Genomic DNA, 23,627 nt, shown 5'->3' with positions numbered 1-23,627 from the left:
CCCAGCCCTGCGTGACAGGAGCGAGCCTCCCCCCCACCCCCGTCCTCCCCCTGTGTCGACACTCTGAGGGCCTCTGCTGCTACTTGACGTGTAAACCGTTTTAAGCAACAGCTTAATCATCAATCTGAGAGACGTAAATACGGTCGAGGCTGTTGAGTCAGGGAAAAACAGGTAGACGCCAAGTGGCAGATGGAACACTACATCCACACATAATTGCGGCTGTAGAAACAGCTGCCAAACCTTCAGAGAAAGTTGCTGTCGAGCAGTAAGGCTTCCTAATTGCTTTTTGATTATTTTTGCGACTGTTTGCTCTCTCCTTAGGAGCGATGAATTTGACATTTTCTGTCTACTTTACCCCGTAGGTGAAGGTGTGGTTCCAGAACAGGAGGATGAAGTGGAAAAGAGTGAAAGGCGGCCAGCAGGGGGCAGCGGCTCGAGAGAAAGAACTGGTGAATGTGAAAAAGGGGACGTTGCTGCCGTCAGAGTTCTCTGGCATCGCATCGCTCCACCACTCGACGGACTCCTTAGCCAATGAGGACAGTCACGACAGCGACCAGAGCTCCGAGCACGCTCACTTATGATGCACACACACACCTGTCCCCGCCCCCTCCCCCTCAGAGTATAGGCCCTGCCTCTGCCTCAGGACCGTCCTTAGAAGGACTTCTGTTTGCTAATTCGCCATCGTCATACAACGATGCTAAATAAGTGTACAAATGTACATAGGAATGACGTGTGTTAGATAATGCAGTCATCGTGCAGGCAAAATGTAAATTTCAAGAAGTGAGCACATAAAGGAGGATGTTGACATAGTTCAAAGCGCCATTGGTTAAAAAATTCCTTAAGGTAAAAAGTGAAATGTGATGTTTTAGCTACACAGATTCACTGAATATTGCATAACATTTTGGAAATCATTTAGTCAAACTGTTGTAAACATTCCATGTTGTGTGTCTTAAGAGAAGCAGGCTAAGACTTTGATTTGCACTGTCGAACATACAGTCTGCACTTCAGTCAGTTTCTACTGTATAAAATGTAAATTACGATGTAATTGAGTTATTGATCAAATCACATGCCAGGAAATCTAATTTGCCTCGCTAATATAAATGACCTGTAAATAATTCTCAGTATTGTCTTACCTTAACAATAATTTTATACCCACACTATCCAGCTCACGCAGTAATAAACACTGACAGTTCTTTAGTCGACACTTTTCTGCCTGGAGATGACATTTTGTAAACAAATCTGAAACCTGAAATAAGTGTTTTATTAAATCCTTTTCAGGGACAGTTGCAGATCGAATAAAATTTAACCAGTGGTAAATACAATCCCATATGAGTGAATAATGTTTTTTTTTTTCCATCTATGCAGCCATCCATCCATATGAATCCAGGCTGGTGCGTGTGTGTGTTTCATGAAATCAAGCTGTAATGAATTAAACATTGCTGGGAGTGTAGAAAGCTGGTAATGGGGGGTGCATGCTAAATTCACCTTTGCCTCGGGGCAAGGTCGAGACTCCTGCCAAGGCTCGGAGAGAGAACCCGCAAAGGATCGGTTTCTGTTACAAAAATCCAGTTGAAAATAATTTCATGACTTGATCTCAACTTTCACCACATTGTGATTGTGCATTCTAATTTGTTGAGGAGGAACCTCACACCGCATGTGAGGTTTTTAATTTTCTTTTCTTCGCCCCAAAGCAACCCACAGGATGAATATGATCCTCTTTTTTTTTTTTTTCCACGTTGCAGCTGTAATTCAGTGCACAGATATATATTCACAAATTTGGATGACACTCACCTCTTCCACTGGGCTTCAACGTGCACAATATTAGCCCAGTTACCACAGACTATAAACTCCAAATACAACTTCCAACTTCACCTGCAGTGACCAACTGCTGTCAAACTCCTGATTCTTGGCTGTTTAATAAAAAATAACAACAGAAATAAACACAATTGGCCCTAAAATCTTTAATATGTGCATTTAATTCTCTGTGTAAGGAAAAAGACCTGCTTTATGTGGCATGTGACAAAAGCTGGGTGAGCATTCGTGTTGTTAAATGATGTCATTGGGCCCGGCAGTGTGTGATGGATTATGTCATCATAGATCTACTAAGCTCTCTAACAGGTGACATTACATTTTATAACTCTGACCGAATCTACCTTTAAACTGTCCTTGAATCCCAACCACACCAAGACAATGCAGATGCTGGGATGTGTAACCAGACGTCTTATCTACATCGTCTCTGCTCGGGGTAATCTACAATAACTGGCCCCCTCTGGCTTTAAAGGACGTTTAATCTGAATGTCGTGACCTGCTAAGTTGTCCACCAACCGTCCAGGAGTCCAACAAATAGCCACTAATTAAAAACCCCACTGGTATGAGAATTCATTCATTCATAATGGCCCTTGACCCAAAAATGTTTCAATATGAAGTTGTGTGGGAATGTGAGAGTGCAGGAAAGTCTAGGTCATCAGTTGGTGACCTCTCATTAACAAGTGTGAGTTGCTTTAAACCGGGATAAGCAGTCAACTTAATACAGCCAAGCTAATCATCCTAGTTTAGTTAACTAACATGCTACGCTAACCAGGATTTAGCCAGCACCGGCAAACCAGCTTCGTCAACTACCTCAATGAAGAATTCATCTTATATAAATGTATAAAAAGATTGATGTTGATGAAGTTAGTAGTAGGATTCTCTTTCATGTGTGGAGTCTCACTTGGTTGCAATCTAAAATCTAAGTTCAGCATTTTGGTAAATATACGTATTTCCTTTGTGGCGGAGATTCAGATAAGAAGATTCATTCTCACATTTGACCTCAGCATCAAGACTGGAAACAGCTCAGTCTAATGGTAACACAACTGTCTTAAATTATTCCTTTAAATTGTATCACTTTAGGGCAAATATTTTATTTCTAACAGTGTGGAGAAGCTTTTTTTGTTTATCTTGATGTTGGTAAATAAGGTATGAAGTTAATAAAAAAAACCTTTCAAACTGGCTCTGTTTTTATGGTGCTAAAAAAATGCTGGCTACGGCCCTGTTGAACCTACTTTTTAATACTCAAGCCGGCCTTAAATCACTTTAACACCACCAGACACAAAATAATGATTCACTATTGAGTGGCTGTGGAATTTAAACATTTACCTGTCAGCGGCTGGAAGATGTTCATATCTTTAAAAAACAAAAAAATGAATTTCCCACCCTGGTCCCCCTGGATAGATGGATAACTGGACTTTGGGTGCACACTGAAATCCCGCAGACATGAAGCACAAACTCTCGCGAGATTTAGTGACACGGAATGTGACACCTCGAAGTTATCACTCTGACCAAAGGTAAACTCACCCATAGAGAACCAAACAGTATGATAAGCAGGTAAACGCTCACAGTGGCTGTACTCCTGCAGCTTTAATCGGACTCGGGTTCCCTGTGACAAGTTTGCTCATCAGCTGTCACCGTTTCGTAACTGACCTACTTAACTTGCAGCAGAGAAACAACGAGGGTGCGTTTGTTTGCTTTTGGAGCGAATAGAGGAGCAGGGTTTAAACAGGAGCTTGTGCGCGCAGTGTGCAGCTCAATACCTGCACAGGTAACAGGAACTCACCTGCAGCAGCGGTAGGCGCGGTGCCACAATGGCTGAAGCTGCGGGGCTCGGCTCGCTGTCCGCGGGGGTCCGGGCCATGTTTTTCATGCTCACACCGAACGAATCAGCTTTCGAGAAAGTGGAAGATGTTCCTCAGTATGTGCAGCAGGTGGGTACAGCCTGGGTCTCACTCCCTTTTAACAATGTGTGATGATTTGTTGTGGGGGAAAAATCAAAGTCCTCCTACCTTTCTCTATGTGAGACACCTGACCTTTACTGTCACCTGGAAGAAGACATTATAATAAGTTAATTATACTTGAGAAGTTCAGAAGAACTTGACGGGTTCCAGCTTCTCAAATGTGAAGATTTGTTGCTTTTCTTTGTCATAAATCACAGGAAACTTTACGAAAATTCAAATCCACCAAAACTGAAGGTACAAGGTTGTTGATGCACTGCTCACAACCCAAATATATTGAGTTATATAAACTAGAATAGTAGCAAATTCTCACATTGGAGAAGCTGGAACTAAAACAATATAAGTTCCCAGTGGACTAATGTAATGCATAAGCCTTATTGTAGGGATTTTTGTACTTTCAAGTCAGCTTTACACGTTATCCCACCTCCAAGCACGTTGTCTAAATGTCATTATGTAATCAAGGCCAAACAAAAAAGTTTTGTAGATACAAGATTATTATCTAAGAATACCCATTTTATTATCCTATACTATTTTAATATGCAAAGTAAACCAAGGTTAAGCTTAATTAAGGGTAATTAATCTTTTGCAAGGGCACAGACGTGGGAACTAATTACATGTATACAGCGAGAATATTACGTCATACAGTTAACACACAGACACACCAATTAAAGCAATTATAGATAGATAGTTAACGTATCCCAGGTTGTTTTACAGAGATTGCCTTAGATGTAACTAAAGGTCAAACTTCAGATCTAAATGCTATTGGAAAGTGTTCTAAGTCTTCTACTCAATGCAGAATTTTAAATGAAAACTTTGGGGTTTCCTCTACGTCTTACTGTGAGTTTACAGTGTCTCAGTTGCCATTTATTATGGCAAATGTCTGGTGCAGGTTTACCAGCACATGTTTGTTATGAGGTTTTATGGGGCACATCAGGGGAGGAGAACAATTACCCTCACAGCAGGAGTCCTTATAATTCACTACCAACCCGTGATTAAACAAATTTGTTATTGCTGCAGGACTCGATGGTGATAAAAGTTTGCATGGGTGTGTGTGAGCAGCTTGTGACTCAGCACTGTTTACAGTTTGTGATGTGTCATTAATTATTCTGCACAACTGTTGTTCTCTGATCCCCAACAGGACAAATTAATTAGAAAAAAACAAAACACAATCTTCTAATTTTGGAGTTGTTTGGAATTAAGGGTTTGTGGGTAGTTTCCAGGTCTCTCTGCCATTCGGTGATTTCAATGCAAACACAATATTTCTCCCAGGAAAACAGTGATAGAAGTGTATTGTCAGCCTGCGTGTTTTCAGCCAACATCAGTCATCCGTGACCTTATAAAAAGACTGTTTGGGAAAATGCAGACATCTGGTCCACAAATGTCATGTCCCATGTAATCTCGGACTCAGAAGAAAATAAAATAAAATTATTAGATGCCACAACAAACAGTCCACACAAGGACTGTAAGTATGCTGCAGTATTAAAAAGGCTTTCTTTAGTGTCATATTTTGTTTATTTGTAAAAAGATAAAAACACAGAAAAGGAGATTTTCAGTGCACGCAAGATCAAAAGGGGACAGAAACCGAGGGAAAAGAAAATGGAGTACAAATAATATAAAATAAAGGAAGAAAAAATACTGTAGACGGTGATGAAAGGCAAAAAAAAAAACCCAAATAACAAAGACAAGCTTTTTTCCCTTCCTTGCCTTCTTTTTTTTGCACAGCATGAAAATCAACTTGCCCTGCTGAATAATTTTGTCCCGAGCTGTCAAGAGTGCAGGGCTGCAGAGGTAAAACTATCTGCTAGACAGGAGAGAATAAAGGAGGGAAGGTTTTAGGCCGGCGTCCAGAATGATAATCTCTCTCTCAGCGGGTTTGGAGGAGGTCTGCCTGTGCTGCGAGCCCATTTGTTAGCTGCAGCTCTGCAGCTCTGCAGTCTGCTGCCAGATGTTGGAGCGTTGCGTGTGATCGCAGTTCCCTGGTGGTGTGCTCTCGCCTCTTGCTTGTGCACACACATTCACACACACACACAAGGTCACATCACACACCTGCATGCCTGAGTGGGAGCATTCACATGTGAATATGCGCACACATGCATGCACACTCACTCTCACTTCTATCCACACGTGAATATACACACACACACACTTCCTCCCTCCCCACCTGCAGATGTGCTCCTCTGCGGTTTCGTCACGCCCTTCATTCCTCGCTCTTGGCAGGACCATGTGTCCCAGTTATGACTGCAGTCACTTGGTCAATGAGCGCCTTCAAGCTAAAGCTAACCAGCAGGTCTGACACACTGCTGCAGTCGCAGTCGTGACCTGTTTGCTAACTACGTCCCTCACTAATTGGTTCCATGTTTGACAGACCCATTAAGAGGTTATTATATGTTTCCAGCACAGTTAGAATAGAGGCCTGTCACTGACTGTTTGGTTAGTGCTTACCATTTGTTTAGTCATGACCAGTTACTAAATGTAATCCATCCTTTGGAACTTTAGGAGAGTAGAATTTTAACGTTTGTTTGAAAATCATGTGACATCTTGGACAAAAATAGCCGCTGATTAAAATGAAAAACATCCTTTGCTTGTTTTTTCTTAGTGGATCACACGTTTGTCAGACATATTGCTGCAGCATGTGCTTAAAGTGGGTAATACAGAATAAAACCGCAGCAGAGTACTTTGTTTGGAGAGGAAATTCCTAATGTAACAAAAGTCACTTATTATATCACGAGTGAAGAAAAATAATTAGTTAGTAAGAAAATAATGAACTTTCTGCAGCCCTGGAAGTTGTCACATGTTAGTGGGATATACTGTCACACGATGTGCAGTAGCTCAGAGCTCAATCTTTTGAGAAACAAAACTGTTTTTGATTTATTTTTTATTGTTGTACCCACTTTGAAATGGAGCCTCGACTGTTTAGTTGCTCCTTTTAAACGTTATATTTTCATATACAGAATTGTGAAGTGGATTGAGTTATATTAAGAAAACAGGGAGCAAGTCCTATTCATTTTCTGCATAGACAACATTATGTTACATATGGAGAACCTCCGAGGCTTTCTTTTATAAAAAGTCAGTTAGGAGCTGTTTCCATGAAAAAATATAAGGAGAGACGTTTGTTACAATTCTAAATCTGTATGTAGAAACATCCAATCACAGAGCTTAAAATACCGTTGTGCCAACTGCAAAACCTGACATTCATTCAGCACTTTAGTTTAGTTAGTTAGTTATGTTCATCACTTCTTTAAATGTACATATTTGAAACAGGAATTAGTAATGCGGAAAAATATGAGAATACAAGCAGCGTGTGGAGACAAAGTGTAAAACCTCTGAGTAAAATATAAATTAAGATTATAAATGACAATGACGTCTTTATTTTCTTCTTAGACTTTAGAATTATTCTTGAAAGGTTAGCTAGCTAGCTAACTACATGTTATTATGGCTGCTTACACTAACAGGATAACTAGCTTAATATTGTTATTGGTGACTTTGTATGACAGATACATTTTATAGTACATCGACTCTTACATCTTTCTTTATTTTGCTTGGCTTCCACCTGACAACACTAAAAATGAAAAAGTGTGCTAATGGTTGAACTCAACCGATGAGATAATTTCAACCTCCAATGTGGACAAATGTTTGTGATCTCCAATCTGCCAATAAGTTGTGGTTTTAGACCCGTTGCGCCATCGTCGCACAGTGAAACAAACATCATGGATCACAAGACATGAAAGTCCTGCAGGCTTTTAGCTCATCTGCCAAGACAAATATTCCAGCTCAACACAACTGCTAAAAGCAACAGTGGACTTGAAACTGTCTTGTTTTCACAGTTTGTAACAGTGCTGAATCATGTTTATATATATATGTGTGTGTGTGTGTGTGTGTGTGTGTGCAGGCCACTCCTTTCTTTGTAGGGCTGATGGTGCTGGAGCTGGTGGTGGGCGTGCTGAAGACAGGAGGATCAGTGGTCCCCCTCGGGGATGGACTCACCTCCATATCTGCTGGAATGATCTCCAGACTCCCTCTGTGAGTGTTTAGGCAGCTTGTACTGTATGATATAATAAATAGAAAAACTAATGTGCTACTTGACTTATCAGACATTTATATCATTATCATAGCTTCCTTGGCTGTTCTGAATGAAAATATGGCAGCTGCATGATTTGTGTTGATTGGATTGGATTTTTATTTTATTCTTTCTTTACTTTTGCTGTAACTTTAAATGTTGCTGCCAAAGTTAGGACAAAGACAGGACGTAGGTGTGTCAGGTGATACATGGTGTTTTTCAGTAGGTCCAGAGAGTGATCCTGGCAGACAATTAAAGGCTTTGTCCCATTTCCTCCTTTGAATGCAAGGGTGTAATTTTTGTCAGGTGGATTATCTCACTAACTCTTTCTATTGTCCTCTTACTGTTGGCCACCAGAGTCCAGACAAGAGAAGATTAAAGTTGCCTGCAGATCAATTAAAATGCTCTTAAAGTTGTAGGTTGGAGGAGCCAGTGCTTGAAGCCTGTTTTGCCCTGGTTTTCGCCTGTCAGGTTACATACAAGCTGCCCTACCTTATTGGTGAAAGTTGCTGTATGCAACCTCAAAGGAATACCTGCAGACAAAATACCTGGTTGAAAAAATGAAAATAGTTTTTTAGGTTTGGGTTAGTGCCTTACAGAGGTTTACATAGCACTTTTACTTTTTGTTATAGAACTAACTGTGTGAACTATTGTGGAAGCATTTGCTAGGCTGATTTAAATGTATATGTATGAAGAAAATATATCGAGCTGACGCGATACCCAGAGGTGTGGCAGTCAGAGAAATGAAGGATAATTGGAGGCTTCACAGTTGATACACAATACATACACCCCCTAAAATTGTGTTGTGTCCTAAAAACAAGAAGGGAAAATATCTGTGCTGCATTTGGAACAGGACAGCCATGCCACATTATTACATATTCTGTCTCGAAATGTGGGCCCTTGAAATGGAGAACAGCTAAAGAGTTGAATAAGACAGATTGGCCGCTCGCCAGTGTGGTCTCTTAACTACGTTTGACATTCAGTGGTGGTGGTAGCATGGATTTTTGATATTTGATCCTATACTATATAAAGGATGTACAATTTCTTTAAACGTCTGACTCTAAGAAAGAGACAAATGAAGCAAGAACAAGATGAACAACTGAACTTAGTGCATTGCAACTGTAACCTGAACTACATATTGTACTTCTGTGGGCCCACTGTGAACTGACAAAGAGCTCTCCCTCAGGTTGGTCATGAGAGGCTGTGAGCTGACTGCGTACATGTATGTGTGGGACCGGTACCGCCTGGTGGAGCTGCCCTGGGACTCCGCCTGGACCTGGTGGTTCAGCTTCCTGGGCGTGGACTTCTGCTACTACTGGGTCCACCGCTTCGCTCACGGTACCAACACAAGACACTCACTCTGATGTGCACAAAGAAGTATTGGGATTCATTGCTAATAAGTTATTAGACTTTTTTCACAATCTTCTTGTTTTCTTTTTTTTTTTTGGCTGTAGTTTTGTAGCCATTCATTGGCTGTGTGGTTTCTGCACTGCATATTACACTGTAACAAGTGTGCACCTCCCAGTTTTTTTGTCGTGGAAGTAGACACAGTTGTTCAGAATAGGATTTTTAAAGTGATACTCCCCAAATCATTTGAGCAGGAAACACCTGCCTCTCTGTAGACTTAGAAAAGGAGCATGGTGGCTGTGGTCAGCTTGGATTCATGGTGTACAGTATGGATTTGAAAATTTACCACTTTTTCTGTATTAAACTTAGAAATAGAAAGTTTCCATCCTGCAGGGTAATCCTGACTACTAACCATACATATGTGTGCGGATGTTTCAAACAGTTAAACAGGCTAAATAAGCTGCTTTTACCTCAATTATGTTTTGAAGATGCACCTTTTTACACAATCAAATGAAACAAGCAATGACGGACGAGGTGTCCACTATAAGGAATTAATGGACTACGTGGGGGCCAGAATCAACAGATGCCTAAGGACAGTTGCCTCTGCAGAGAACCGTGGTCTATAATCGCTTTGCTAAAGAAAAAAAAGATACCTTTTATTCAAATTTTCATGTTTGTTCTGATTCTTTTGCAATGGAAACAGTGTGCACTACTCCAGTAAATAGGGCGAACCATGGTTTCGATTTGGAGATATTTTTGGTCCGCTCAGCATCGAGCCAGAGAGCTAATATTGTGCTAGCCAGATTCAAAGTCAAAAACTGCATACAGCTGACAAACGGTAAATATATTTGGACAATATGTTTAAGTATTCAGCCAAATCAATATCAAGATTTTCATGAACAAACGATAGGGCATGTGTACTGACGGCCGCAGCCTGAAGTGGCGAGCTGGATAGCGGACAGGATGTGAGATGATCGCTTATACAAAGTATCAGTAAGTTCACAGGGGCAGTGTGGGGGCTTGTGTGTTACAGTCGCCATCCTGTGGTCTTCAGATCATGAGGCACTGAAGGACTTTATAAAAAATATCTTTATAAGATATTCAGATGTGGTTTTTATTCAGTTTATTCCAATAATAATAATAATGTAGAACGGTGGAAAGACAATTTCACTAGGACTACTAAGAAGGTGAGTATTCACCCAGACCATGGTATAATTAATGTTCGAATACTTTGCCAATATAACTCAACTGCCTACCAACGCCAAACCAACAATCTCTCCCCTAAACTCTTCCAAGCATCCCTCAGATAATACGAACAAAAAAAACTACAAAGCGAGTTGATGATAAATGGTTGTAAAATGTTGATTTAGTTGCCATCCCTGCAGGGAGGAGTCGTGAAGATAGCACACACATCATGCTTTCCTGGACGTTGTGGAGGAAGCAATTATTTTTGAGTTACATCCAGCTGGTTTAGAGCTGTGCACATGTGAGAGGCCGTTGTCTCCAGAGGGCTGTGGTCTTAACCCCGAGCTCTCACAGCAACAAGCTGTATATAGTCATGGCTCTGAAGCAGCAACGTCCTGCAGCATCACTATAAAAAACAGAAATAAAAAATATATACCGGATACAGTATTTCTACAGTGGCTGGACATTTTTCCATGTGTGTTGGCTCACTGATGCGCGTGCCAGATGCTCGGCTGCCACACAGCACACCGGAAGAGAGGTATTTATTTGTGGCCTGCACTGATGTTTATTTGTGTCAGTGGCACATCAAGCTGCCCGCCGTCTCGTCCACAGAGTTTTGGATCAAAAGTCTGCTGTGTTGGTGTTAGAATTTGACTAAACAGAAGCTGTGTTTTTAAACCGTCTGCCCGCGGCTCGCCAAAGAACTGCCCAACATGCTTTGAGGTGACTGAAAACATCGCCCCAGGATGCTTGGTAGAGGTCAATTTTACTCTGTTGCAGCACTCTGCTTTTAACATGCACTGGAGGTATTTTAAGCGCCCACCATCATGGCGCAGGGCTTTTGGGGCGTTATTATTGTCTTGGTGGTGTATGCGTGTGTTAATATGTATATGTAATGAGGATACCTTGCTTTTGTGAAAGAATAAAGAGATTGGAAGGTTATATTGGATACATTACCCATGTTATACACTTTCTATACAGGTTCTGGGCGATTTAACTAATATGATATGAGGTATATTGGAGAAATCTAACTAACTAACTTGGTTTTTATGTGTATGTGCATATAAAAGTCTTTTAAATGCAAATTGTTTTTAAAGTGGATGCACAAAATAATGGCCTGGAAATTTGCCTTTTATTCTCTTTTAAGCTCAGATCAGACTAACCAGGAAAGACACATTTTGGCGAAGTACTGACATGTCTAGAGTGCTTTATTTACTTTATAGCAACTGGAATTTCACAAAACTCTGACCTGGCAGGATGTGATGATGACAAATGTCTGTTAGTGGTGCTACCCATGTGTCCATGTGACGTTTGTTTTCAAAGCCTGTTTCACTTGTAAGTGGACCAGGGATTTGAGGGAGTAATAATGGTAGGCTTTTTTTTAAAACTTAAGCAATATAAGAACTTTCAGCTCCCTGACTTCACAAACTCATGCCAATTTCATCTTTGGCAAAGTTAGTTTTAAAAACAGGTTGAATGAAATGACGAGTTTGTTAGTAGGACTTTCCACTATGTCAGTACGAGTTGGAACACGAGACAAATTAGGGTGAACAGGTGAAAAGTACAAAATGCATTATAAGTCCCTGTTGTCAGATCCTTTAGCATTGTATTGTATATGAATGTTTTTGTTGTTTTTGATTTCTTGGTGAATATCGTGTGAAGGTTGTTCTGTGACAGAATAAAACCAAACCAATTCCTCAAAATGAAAAACTTTGGCAGCAAACTGGTGTGGATCAGTTTTTGGAACCTGTGATTTGAAAAAATACCAAGTTAATCTTTAGTGTTTGAACCTGAATGACCTTGTAAACAAAGCTCCAGACTCATGTATTGACAGTCGGAAACCAGGTTAAGCAGCGCATATTGATGTTCTGAGGGCTGACGACCTAGGAGTGTGACCTTATTTTTAAAATTACAGTGGTTATGTGTCTGCTGAGTAATATAAAGAGGTTTTAATGATGTGTGTGTTCCCGTCACTGCCCTCATTGTCTGACGATGCAGAAGAAATGACGTCTGCAGGATCACATATCTGCCCGGTTCATTTGGTCGGAATTCTTTTATTTCTGAACTGCAGAATCATTTTTATGTCTCAAAAAAACTTTCCGCTTACTTTCATTTCCTCTTCCCCCAGCCTGTTGGGGTTGTTATTGTGGAACATTGTGGGGTCGCAGATAATTGGCTGGTGCTGAGTGCCCGCAGCGCTCGCTCAGGATCTAAGCTTTTCCCCTTGTTACCAAAGTCCTCCCCGACCGCAGGACAGGGCCGGCACGGTCCTCACTCTTCACTCTGGTCAGCCGAGGTCATCTCGGTCAACCAGATTTTGACCTACGGCTCTTTCCAGAGCAAGGTTCAACCAAAATATTCCTATGTGTGGGATGGATGTTGCCTATAATGAAGCACTGAGGAATGAGGCAGATCTAGGATGCGGGTAGAAAGTATTTTTCAGCAGTTAAATGAGTGTCAAATTGTCGTGTTATGCTGCTTTAGGAGGGCACGTCTTATTTTATTGCACTCATATCTTGGAACGGTTTTACAATTTTGCCTGTTTTTGCCTAAAAACAGCAGGAACGCTGCATTTATAATCCTATTGTGTCAAGACATATGAGCTATAAATCTTAATATTGCATAATAAGGGAAGGATTACAAAAGAAATCTGCAAAAGAGGCAGCAGTGACATCCTCTGCTGGGAAATACGAGCTCTTATTAGCCTCAGTTTAAAATATCATTTTCAGTTTGACCAGTTTTATGACCCTTTTTTCATAGTTTCCCTCTCATGACTTCCACATGAAAGGACAGCTCAAAGATTATTAAGTGGAAAGTACTTTGAAAGGCCGACAGTCGTCTGTGCTGATGCCATCTTTACTGAGGAAACATTACTACTTGGCTCCGCTCCTGCCAGATGCTGCGATCTTGGAGATAGCAACAGATTAAAAGGAAAGGCCTGGTTGAAATTTAGGATTCTCCATTGACAAAAATATTAGCGAAAGTCTGTGACTAGACCGTATTATTTGGCCTTTGCTTGGCATTAAGTTGGAATGTTGAATTTCAACATGTGACCATTTTAAACATCTGAATAACCTTTGCGCACACACACTCAAATGAGAGGCTCATTTATCTCTTGACATCAATATTTGCATAAACTCTTATCATTGGTGCATGTCCCAGAATCGATGTACTCTACTGTACCTTTAGTGAGTCCTGCTTTCTTCATTAAGTATTCAGATTGCAATTTTTGTATGGTTTTATTTTGCTTTTGAAGAAGAAAAGTTTTCAGTTGCTGACAGATCGATAGAAAGTGTGCCTCGTCTAACCCCTGAAATAATATAACCCTTGCAACACATTGAACCACTGGTTTATGTATTAACAGCCATCGAAGCCACTTTTTATAAATACATTGGTTCAATAACCTGGCGACTGACGAGAATAAAAAACAAACTGCAGTGTGGCCGTTTTGTCTGCTGGTTCCCCCCTCTGGTCCTCTTTCTCCATCAGACAGACTATATATGTTTTAAACCTTTCTATTCTAAACCCGCCTGGAACCAGATGGTTTTGGGTGAACGGGAGGCCGACCTTGTTCGGATGCGGCCATGTTGTTGACAGGCCTGTTGATTTTGTTTATTCTAACCTCATATCGCAAGCGCCACTAATAGCAGCTCTGCTTTTGGGCAGCATCTATATCCAGGCATGCCATCCAGGCTGAAGCTATTAATCAGCCAGTCAGCTGTCCGTACTCTGATTATATGTGAGGTAATGGAGTTACGCTGCAGTAGTCTCGCCACACTGGCTGCTCCTTCTCTGTGTTACACTTATAGCTCAGAAACGTCAGAGAAAAGTCCAGTGAAATGGTTTCATTACTTCCTTAATGTGATGTATTTCCTGTTGAAACAGGATATTTAGAGGTGTAAAGTTTAATACATTTGTGATTGCGATTTTGGATGTATTTTGTATTTTTTGTTTTACCCAATTAGTGCAGTCCAAGATGGAAAAATCTATGGTCGTCAATCAAAAATGGTGGTCTTCGATGGTACGTAAAGACACATCAACCAACTTAAGCTTTAATGACCAACTTAAGCTGTGTTCAAATTCTAAGATTCATTAATTTAAGACCAAAATCCTCCTCGTCCTCTTTTTAGACTTTTCTGTGCCAGACAGTTTTACTGCATTTTCAGAATATAAGAAGAGTGCCGATAGATGACTCTAGTTGATGACATTTCTCTGTTTGAATCTGTTTTTATTTCGTGGTGCTATGACAGATTAATTGCATCATTTGACATTCCTTGAACAGTACTTATTATTAGACTAATCTTGCACAGTGTGACATGCAGTTAACCTGCAAGATTGTTGTTCTGTCTCTGTAAGTGTACCCGTATATTGTGAGCATTTGTCAGGTGCCGTAAGAAACAGCCTGAGGCCACAAAATCTCCTCCTGGCTCCAGCGTCTTCTGCTCTACTGCAGTCTCTGTCTCTCTGCTGTACATTAGTTTCTGCTTCTCAGTTTACCCGTCCTCTCTAAACATTCTTCTTAAGATTATCTCCTATTGCTTGTTTTACCTGCAAATCCTGATTCTTTCCTGTGTCACCTTTGTTTTGAGTAAAGTCTCTGTAGCTTCATCCAGTTTTGTGTCCGCTGTGACAGATGAGTTGTGTTCTCATAGTTTTGAATATTCATTTAAGTCATTTAAGCCACGAGAAACATTCTCTCTTGTCTCTGCTCCTTCCCCCTCTCTTTCAGAATATTACTAATATATTAATAAGGTTAAAGTTAATAATAATTGTGTGACAGTGGTGAAATGACACATAAAAAACTACATTCAAAACATATTTCCACACCACAAAAGGATTAGGTGGAGTAGAAACACAGCTGGAGACAGTAATTTGTAAGATTTTACATTTTAATACAATTTGACATTGTGATGTCACAGTGAAAGTATTTTTATGTGGAAAGTTTCCCTTTTTCTTTGATAACCTGGGTCCAATGACAAACCTATACAAAAACACCCCACTCCTTTGTTGGTTGATTGGTCACCCGATGGTTTTCCAGTCATGGATTCCCGGGTAAAGTAAACTCAGTGTTGTGCTCTATTGAATTCCAGATCATTTTCACCCAGTGATTTTTAGTGTGGATTTCTTGTGTCTCTTACTAATGCTTTCACTATGAGTATTTTTTGGTTTCAGGCATTATGAAAGCACATGAAAACATGTACTGACAGGGAGATATGTCAAACTGTGCGTACATTTTTTTTAAACGCACTACTCCAAAAACTGGAGCAGAAACAATATATATCTAAAGAAATAACACCAGGTTCATACATGCAACTCAACAGTTCTCCCCTGTTGAGACTACCCTCAGCTCCTTGGAATGAGCAGCCCTTTTCAATATTTTCTTTTTTTGCTCTACTAGCACCTTACTACATCCTTTATATCTGTTTGCTGGTGTATCCACACCCCTCCCACTCCAGACAACAGCAGTTGTTAAGACAAACAGATGTGCTCAGCTCTCCTCCGCTGTCCTCCGTCCCTGAGGACACGCAGCCGATGTGGATGTTGTTGTTTAAAGAGGAGCTCTTTCGGCTATGTGTGGCAGGGTGTAGGCGGTGGAGGGGGTTTAACCTGCCCCCGGGCTCCATAAATCTTCACCGTGACGGCGAGTTCCTGGCCCGGTGCAGGTTGCAGGGCTGACAAAAGAATCCGGGCCCCCACTTGGTTTGCTGGTTCTGTCGGTATGGTTTGGTCAGGATGTGGGGGTCTCGCTCACGGCAGCAGAGGAGACCAAGTGAAAGGCCTCATGGGATGTAGAGATAACATCAACAGTGATCTATAGGTCACTGTGCTCTCACTCTCTGTCTGCTGTGTGTGCGATGAGAGACTGGTCTGATTGAACCTAGACATCCCTTTGTGATGTCTACAGCCAAAGGGCCTGCTTGTACAGCATTTAAACAAAGTGTAGAAAAGGAAAGTGTGTTATGATCATCGAGAGGGTCGCAGAGCTCAGCAGAGGCCACGGTCCGGCTGTCTGCTGCCCTCGTGTGCTCCTCTCGCTGCACGGACAGACTTCCCTTTGTCAACAGTGTTGACAGACGAGATTTCCACCGCTGAGGACAAACCTCCACCGATTGGAGGGATGAAGTGTTAATATGAAGGATGAGATGTCCTGGTCGGAGCGACTGTAAATTACCTTACCTGTATTCTGTTGTCAAACTGGTTAAAATAAACCCTTAATTTACAGTTATATGTGAAAATATTCTTGCTCTATAGCTGCTTCAGCTATTTTTCAGTGTGTACTGTGTGTTTTTCGGAGGCAGACCTTTAAATTAGCAGAATAAAATGGCAAGAATCTGCAAAAAAACAAGAGACAGCGATGGATGCGAGTCACCGGTATATTCGTCCAATCGTAGTACTTTTGTGTCCTTTGAGAACAAGTAAAATGTACAATTTAGTGTGTTTTATGTATTTTTGTTTTATATATGCATTTACTGTGTTTAATATTGGCAGGTTTAAGCTTCCCACTACTGGACAACACTGAAATGCAAAACAACTCTCCATGTTATTTTCTGTGTTGTGATTTTTTTGTGTTGCTGCATGGAAGATATCACAATGAAAAACAAATAATTCAGCTGTTAAATACAAAAAGTAAATTGTAACTAAATAATTTACATGTAATTTAACATTTAATTAAATTCAATATTTTAAATAATCCATATGTTCTCAAAGCATTAAACATAAAATATATCATGATTTCTCTTTTCTGTAACCAGTTTGCAACAGAGGACATAAAAGAGAGAGCAAAGAATTAAAACACTTTTATGTCTATGACTGTTGGAGTTAACATGGACAGAATTGGGAATATGATCAATTCAAATAGAATGCTGATAGAATATAATAAACTAGCCATTTTACCTCACCTTTCACCTTCCATGCATAGTTTTTTACACCCAGTCTGTAAGAGCTGTAAGTGGGCCTGACCATGGTTAGTGTGTTTAGTTTAGTGTGTGTGACTGAGCTGTGTGGACAGCATGAAGTATGGCAGCGGCATAGGGGAGTTGGCCGACTGTCCCACCGAGTCCAGCACTCGCTGTTTGGGTTGGCACCCCATCCAAGAGCCCTCCAATCCAAACACTGGAGGGCTGTTCACAGGCCATTACCTCTGTGATTGACAGGGCAGCCCACCACTCAGAGGGCAGCACATGAAACACAGTTTGTTCGTGCCAGGAGTTGTCGCTGAGGGTGATGATCAGGCAGTTGATTGATGTAACTATAAAAGCATTTCATAAGGTTTTGGTGGTTAAATTGAGTCGATTATGACCTTCTATGCTGATTATTTTTCTTTCTGACCAGTCATACTAACTCTTTTTATAGCAGCATTATCAAGGTACAGTTTGATCATTATTGGCCCTTATTCAGGCTTCTACTGGAGAGAAATTTATGGAGCTCAATAGGACTTTGGGTCTTGCGTTTATAGGACTCTGGTTATGTAAGCACTGCTCCTGACAGGGTTGAGGTGGATGTAAACAGGCTCAGTTAAAGTCTAACTTAGTCACGTAACATGACTGATTATGACTTATAGGCCTTGATTATGTGTCATGATATAATTCAACAGTATAACCTAAAATTGTAGAATTCAACCTGCTGCCATACTTGTTCTTGCAGCCTGGTAAATCCTGGTGGTAAATACCGGCACAGTAAGGCTTATTTTGCAGTCAGATAAGCACACTGATATAGAGACACAAATCCCATCAGAGGGGGAAGCAGTGCCAGAATTTGCAACCAAGGGCTGAATAGCTTGTAAAAAACATTAGAGCGTGTCAAAGGATTATTTTAACAGCCATGTCTACCAGAGAGGAAAAGGTATATTGACAGTCTATCTGGTCTGTCTTGTGTCCCTTCTCCATACCTTGCTTTTCTTGGATAAATGATTGCACTAATTGGCCAGAAGTGAAATACTATATTTACAACTAAAGACCATGATTAACCGAACTTCTGCAGTCTGAAAAAGCTATTTGCTCCACATACTGAGGTTGGGAATCCCACAGTTTTCTCGCTGCTGATGCATCATATCTGTATCCAACTTTTGTGATTCTTAAAGGCTCAGTTTTTTGCTTATGCAGCTAATGAAAACTTAGTTTGGTGCATCCCACCACACTTTTAGGCATTTTTCTGTTGCTTGATAGCAGACGGAAAGTGACAATGAGGCACCTTCATGCAATACAAAATGAATAGAGAGGGATGAAAGTATGTTTGAGGTGTCCTGTTACATTAATGAACACATGACAGCCAGGAGGTTTATTATTTAAAAAAAATGTTTGTCAGTACTGTTACAAATTAGCATTACAATGATTCACATGACTTATTTCTGATCTGCCACCAATCTGCCAGAATAAGACTTGGCTAAGAATATTGGGCACAAACAATTGACTATTGGTAGGAAGTTGGGTGCAAACAATATCTTTTGCGAAGTTTTTGTGGTGCTATAACAATGTCGCAGTACATTACATGTACTACAGTACAGTGTAACTCACACAGCCACTAGAGGTGGCCTTATTAACATAAACATTGTGTTTAAGGGATTTGAATAAACGACTAATTCTGTCATGAGCGAGAACAATCTCATATAAAGTGTAACTGTTCATCACCTGATTAGCGTGCATTCATCCTTGTTATTCCTGAGAAAGCGTGAGGTGATCCTAGATGGAAGTGCCGTCCTCAGCGTTTCTCTGCATATGCTGGGAATGTGGGCTCTGTGGCATTGGTTCTCACCATTAACGGGACTTCCCTCCTGAATAGGCTCTGCCAAACTATGCAGCGTCCCGCCGAGTCCAGAGATGAGGACATGGGCTTGCAGTGAAGCCTAGCGGTTCCTACTTCCTATCAATGACAACGAGCATCAATCTTAGCCGCCCTTAGTCCTGGACCCTGCCAAGCACTATTCCAGTGAGAAGGAAAAAAGCAAAAGACTCAGGCTGCTGGAATTAAACAAAGGCTGGATTATCCTCGCAATATGTCTCTTAGCAGGACAGTTCATCTCAGAATCCCCCATGGTTCATAGCGGAAGAAACGTCATAATTTCAGTGCTTGACTGCTGTACTGCTCTCATACTCCTTGTCTGCAGACTGTCATTTACTTTAAGAGGGCAAATAAAGTTTGACATAAAATATAACCCTGTTGCTTCCATTTTGACTCAATCCAAAATACGCCATTTAACACTGTATGTGACACTTCCAAAAACATTCCCCGTGGCATTTATTCCTCTCACACCTGCTGAAATCCAGCAATAACCCTGTTAAATAAGCGAGGTGTGGAGTATTGCTCGGGAGCAGTAGTTTTCTCTCGGAGCTCCTCAGGGTTTCCCCAAACGCTTGACCTCAAGCACTTGAGGAATTCCACCTCAGTTTCACTGATTGGAAACGAGTCCAGACAGATTGTGGTGCTCCTCTGCTTGTACCACACACACCTTCGGTTCTCAGCAGCGTGTTTGTTCAGGTGCAACGGACCCCTCGACCCATTGGGGTTTACGACCGCCCGCCTTGATACAATTCACAAGTTTATTAAACAGCGAGAGTGTTCAAGATGTGACTTTTGAATGATTTTCTCAAAATAGAAAGGAGTAATCCCACCCTGGGCCCCCAAAGTTTGTATTGTGTGTGTGTGTGTGCGTCTGTGAATGTGTATATGTGGATTTGTACTTGAACACTGTTAACATGAGAAAACGTCACAACTTTAAAGAAATAATCAAATAATGTAAAGTAGCATAGCTTGACATTTGGTTAAATATGCTTATTCACTATGTTATTCACACAACTGTATGCTAAATATGAAGCTACATACAGAAGCTTAGCTTAGCACAGCTAGCCTGGCTCTATCTGGAGGTAACAAAATTAGCCATAACCAGCACTTATGAAATAATTTACATCTTTATTTAATCTGTCAAAACAACAATTCACCATTTTATAGGTGGTTATGTGCTGGACTATTTCTTGGCTCTCAGTTGCCAGGCAACCAGTGGAGACTCCAGGAAGTTACTGGACCCGAAAGATGTAACGTGTTTTTATTATTCTTGGACAAAGCCAAAGTAGCTGTTTCCCCTCATTTTCACTCTTTATGCTAAGCTAAGAGGCTACAGCTTCATATTTACCACACTGACATAAAAGTAACTGTCCACCAGAAAGCAAATAAACACATTTTCCCAAAATGTTGAACTAGCAATGATCTTTAGATAAACTAAAAATTGCATCGCCATCAAGCTAAAAATAAGGTTGTGTGTATGTGCAGGGAGGGACACGCACACTCACGTATGCCTTGTGTGATTGTAACCCTGACATTTTAGCTTCTGAACCACCCATATGTGACCACATTCATTCATCCCTAATATCTTTTTTTACTCAGGTTTAATTGTTTGATAACTGATCCCTCAATCACAAATCCCACCACATATCAAGGCTGCCACATAAAACTTAAACCTCATTTAATAACTTGGGCTGCTTTTATTATAACAAATACATTGCTATACATAGTCTATATGGGGCTTTGTGGTTCTGCAATATTTGAAGGTTACTGTTCTCTCTTGTACGGCTGCAGAAGCCAAAGTGGACGGGAGGTGCCAAAAAGCACAGACCAGACGGGGTGGTCCGGAAAACGGCCCGGAGATCCAGTGAAACTTAACAAGCATGTTCCCTTTGGATGTTAAAATGAAGTGTAACACAGATATTAATGTAGCAAGTATCACAACACAGCAGAGGAATGTAAACTGGAGCACTGGGACATCAGGCTGGACGCTAACCAGCTGCAGCCAAATACCCCCGCCGTCATAATAGTCTGAATCCCCCCCTCCCCAAATGGCCAGCTACACTCAAGCCTCAGCTTTTCATCACGGCTGGCCAGAAGCGGGAGCGAAAGGGCTCCTTCTGGGGTGAAAGTGTCTAGTTACTCATCTGGGGAAGGAGCATGTTTTGATTTTTGAGATATATCACTTGTAGTGATGTAAAGGCAGAGAATGTGTGTGAGGGTTCAAGGCCCACGCAGGGATCTCATGATTGTTGTATGGCTGCTCATTAACATAGCAGGTGGATGGTGGGATTAGATTTAGACTGACTCCTGTTTTATGTTGGATCTGTGTGTGTGTGTGTGTGTGTAACTTCCTCCAGAGGTGTCCATCCTCTGGGCTGCCCACCAGGTTCACCACAGTTCAGAGTACTACAACCTCACCACCGCCCTCAGACAGTCCCTCACCCAGCAGTTCACATCATGGGTAAGATATTATTCATTCTCTTAAAGCATTATTCCTATTAACAGCATATCACATTTAACAATACCAAGTATTATCTGCTCTGCCAGAGACTGATATATCTTGTTCCTCTGTGCCTTAAACTGCCATTGTTGTCCCAAAACTATTAAAAACACATTATCATGAATACATACACTGAAGTTTATTTTGAGTCAATCCCACATACACTGTCCCACTGCTGTAAATACTCAGTAGTGCACCAAATCTGCAGCTAAAAATGGTTCCCAACAAATACACTATTTACTCCTGTTTGAATAATGTTTGCTGAAATCACCAGCTGTTTAAGTTTGGAAAGTCAGTATTGTAAATGTTGAGAGAGGCTTATACCAGGTATGTTTTGGTCTTTTCATGGGATTTGTTCACAGTAACAAAAATATATAATATTGCCAGCCTTATCCTTAAAATGTACTCCATATTGTTTGTATTTGGTGGTCTAATGTTTTCTAATTTTGAGAATTCACATATTGAGGTGCAGTACAATGTGAACACAACTATAGCATTCACTCACATGGGATATATTTATTTATTTATTGTATGTGTAAAGTCACATTAGAGTATATAAAAAGCAATCTCATAAACGTTGCTGATGAAGTCAAAATATAAAATGTGTCTTTTCTATCAGCATGCACACACCAGGAGCTGTGATGTAACTGTGCAGGAGATGCTAACGATGTTACTAAAGTTGTATATCAAGGTTTTTTGGGACTGGAAATGTTCCATCTGTTGCAAATACAATGGCTCGATGTGTTCTTATAATACGCAGTATGTTAATAATCAAAGAGGACTTTTAATAGAAAGCAGACGTTAGTTTCTCAGCCTTGGTGTGAGGGAACCCCTGAGGTTGCTGTGAATGTATCACAGGAGATTTGTCAGACGTGCACTGTATTCATTTCTCTATTCTCCTCCTCAGATCTTCTACCTGCCCTTGGCTCTGGTTGCACCCCCTGCGATCTTTGCTGTTCACATACAGTTAAACCTTCTCTACCAGTTCTGGATCCACACAGAGGTAAATATTTAAACACAGTTATAGATTATGTAATCAGTTGGACTGCTGTTGTGGAAACTGTGCCATGAGATGGATCCTAAAAAGAAGAATTTGTGTCTTCAACAAAGGGCTGTGATGTTATACATGTTTATTATATAATAATTATTTAATATAATTAGGTATATAACTACCATCATTCATCACCACACACATGTCCTGTTTTACGTCTTTGAGTGTAGCACTGACAGTTTACCTGCATATAGAGTGTCAGGATAAGTTTCAGATAATGATTAACATGAGTTTTGTGTTATAGTTAGAGATGCACAGCATGAACAGCCGGCGACCAGAATTGGCCGGTTTTCAGCTTGTTTGGGCGTGAGCGGTGACTGGCCAATAAGTCTCGTATATATCCGCTTCTGGTCAGATATTCAGATATACACACATACTGTGATGGTCCCTGTGCACAGCGACACAGACAGTAACAGAGAGGTGGGGCGGGGCCACCCGGTGTGTGTGCAGTAAGAGAAGTGTGTGTGTGTGTGGTAAAGGGAAAAACAAGGTGAGCGCATTTAAGTAGTTTGAGAGTAAACTCGAAAATAAAGTGAAAAATGGAAAATTGGAATGGTAAAATAAGATATACACTCATTTTGAGCTGGATTCTATTGAAAGAAAAAGCTCTGTCAGCTCTGTTCTGTTATTTGTATACTGTTATACATATACTGTTTACTTTCTTTTTGATTCATATGTAACACATTGGCTCAAGTAACTTGTGGGAATTTGTTTTTTGCCATTTTTTTACATTTCTTTTTAAACACTAATCTAATCTAATTGAAAATTCTTTGTAGCATTTATATGCAGGTGGAGAACGTTAATACTATGTACTATGTAAAGTATATTACAAAGATTAAATATGTAAATATATTGTGTTTGCAGTCAACATGTTGCACATTTAGCTCTTCATGAATTTACGGTTCCATTCATTGTTGCTGTGCACTGTAAAAAAGGTAATAT

General features: G+C 40.6%; 2 protein-coding genes across 2 annotated transcripts in view; both read left to right on the top strand.

Annotated features, from left to right (window-relative positions):
- The window catches only part of meox2a (mesenchyme homeobox 2a), a 10,051-nt gene extending 8,263 nt beyond the window's left edge, over positions 1–1,788 (top strand). Inside the window, exon 3 of the mRNA XM_035671801.1 lies at positions 363–1,788. Within this exon, the coding sequence (XP_035527694.1) occupies positions 363–581 (219 nt within the window). The 3' untranslated portion in view covers positions 582–1,788. The remainder of the gene's footprint in view (positions 1–362) is intronic.
- Positions 1,789–3,310: 1,522 nt separating this feature from the next.
- agmo (alkylglycerol monooxygenase) overlaps positions 3,311–23,627 on the top strand; it is a 45,989-nt gene continuing 25,672 nt past the window's right edge. Inside the window, exons 1-5 of the mRNA XM_035672394.1 lie at positions 3,311–3,740; positions 7,657–7,787; positions 9,011–9,162; positions 21,492–21,595; positions 22,542–22,637. Coding sequence (XP_035528287.1) covers positions 3,621–3,740; positions 7,657–7,787; positions 9,011–9,162; positions 21,492–21,595; positions 22,542–22,637 — 603 coding nt within the window. The 5' untranslated portion in view covers positions 3,311–3,620. The remainder of the gene's footprint in view (positions 3,741–7,656; positions 7,788–9,010; positions 9,163–21,491; positions 21,596–22,541; positions 22,638–23,627) is intronic.

This window comes from Morone saxatilis, unplaced genomic scaffold (assembly GCF_004916995.1).
Source record: "Morone saxatilis isolate NCDOM2014 unplaced genomic scaffold, NCSU_SB_2.0 Contig24, whole genome shotgun sequence".
Taxonomy (NCBI): Eukaryota; Metazoa; Chordata; class Actinopteri; family Moronidae; genus Morone; species Morone saxatilis.
Note: the sequence above shows the minus strand (reverse complement) of the source record. Positions and strands in the feature narration are given on the sequence as shown.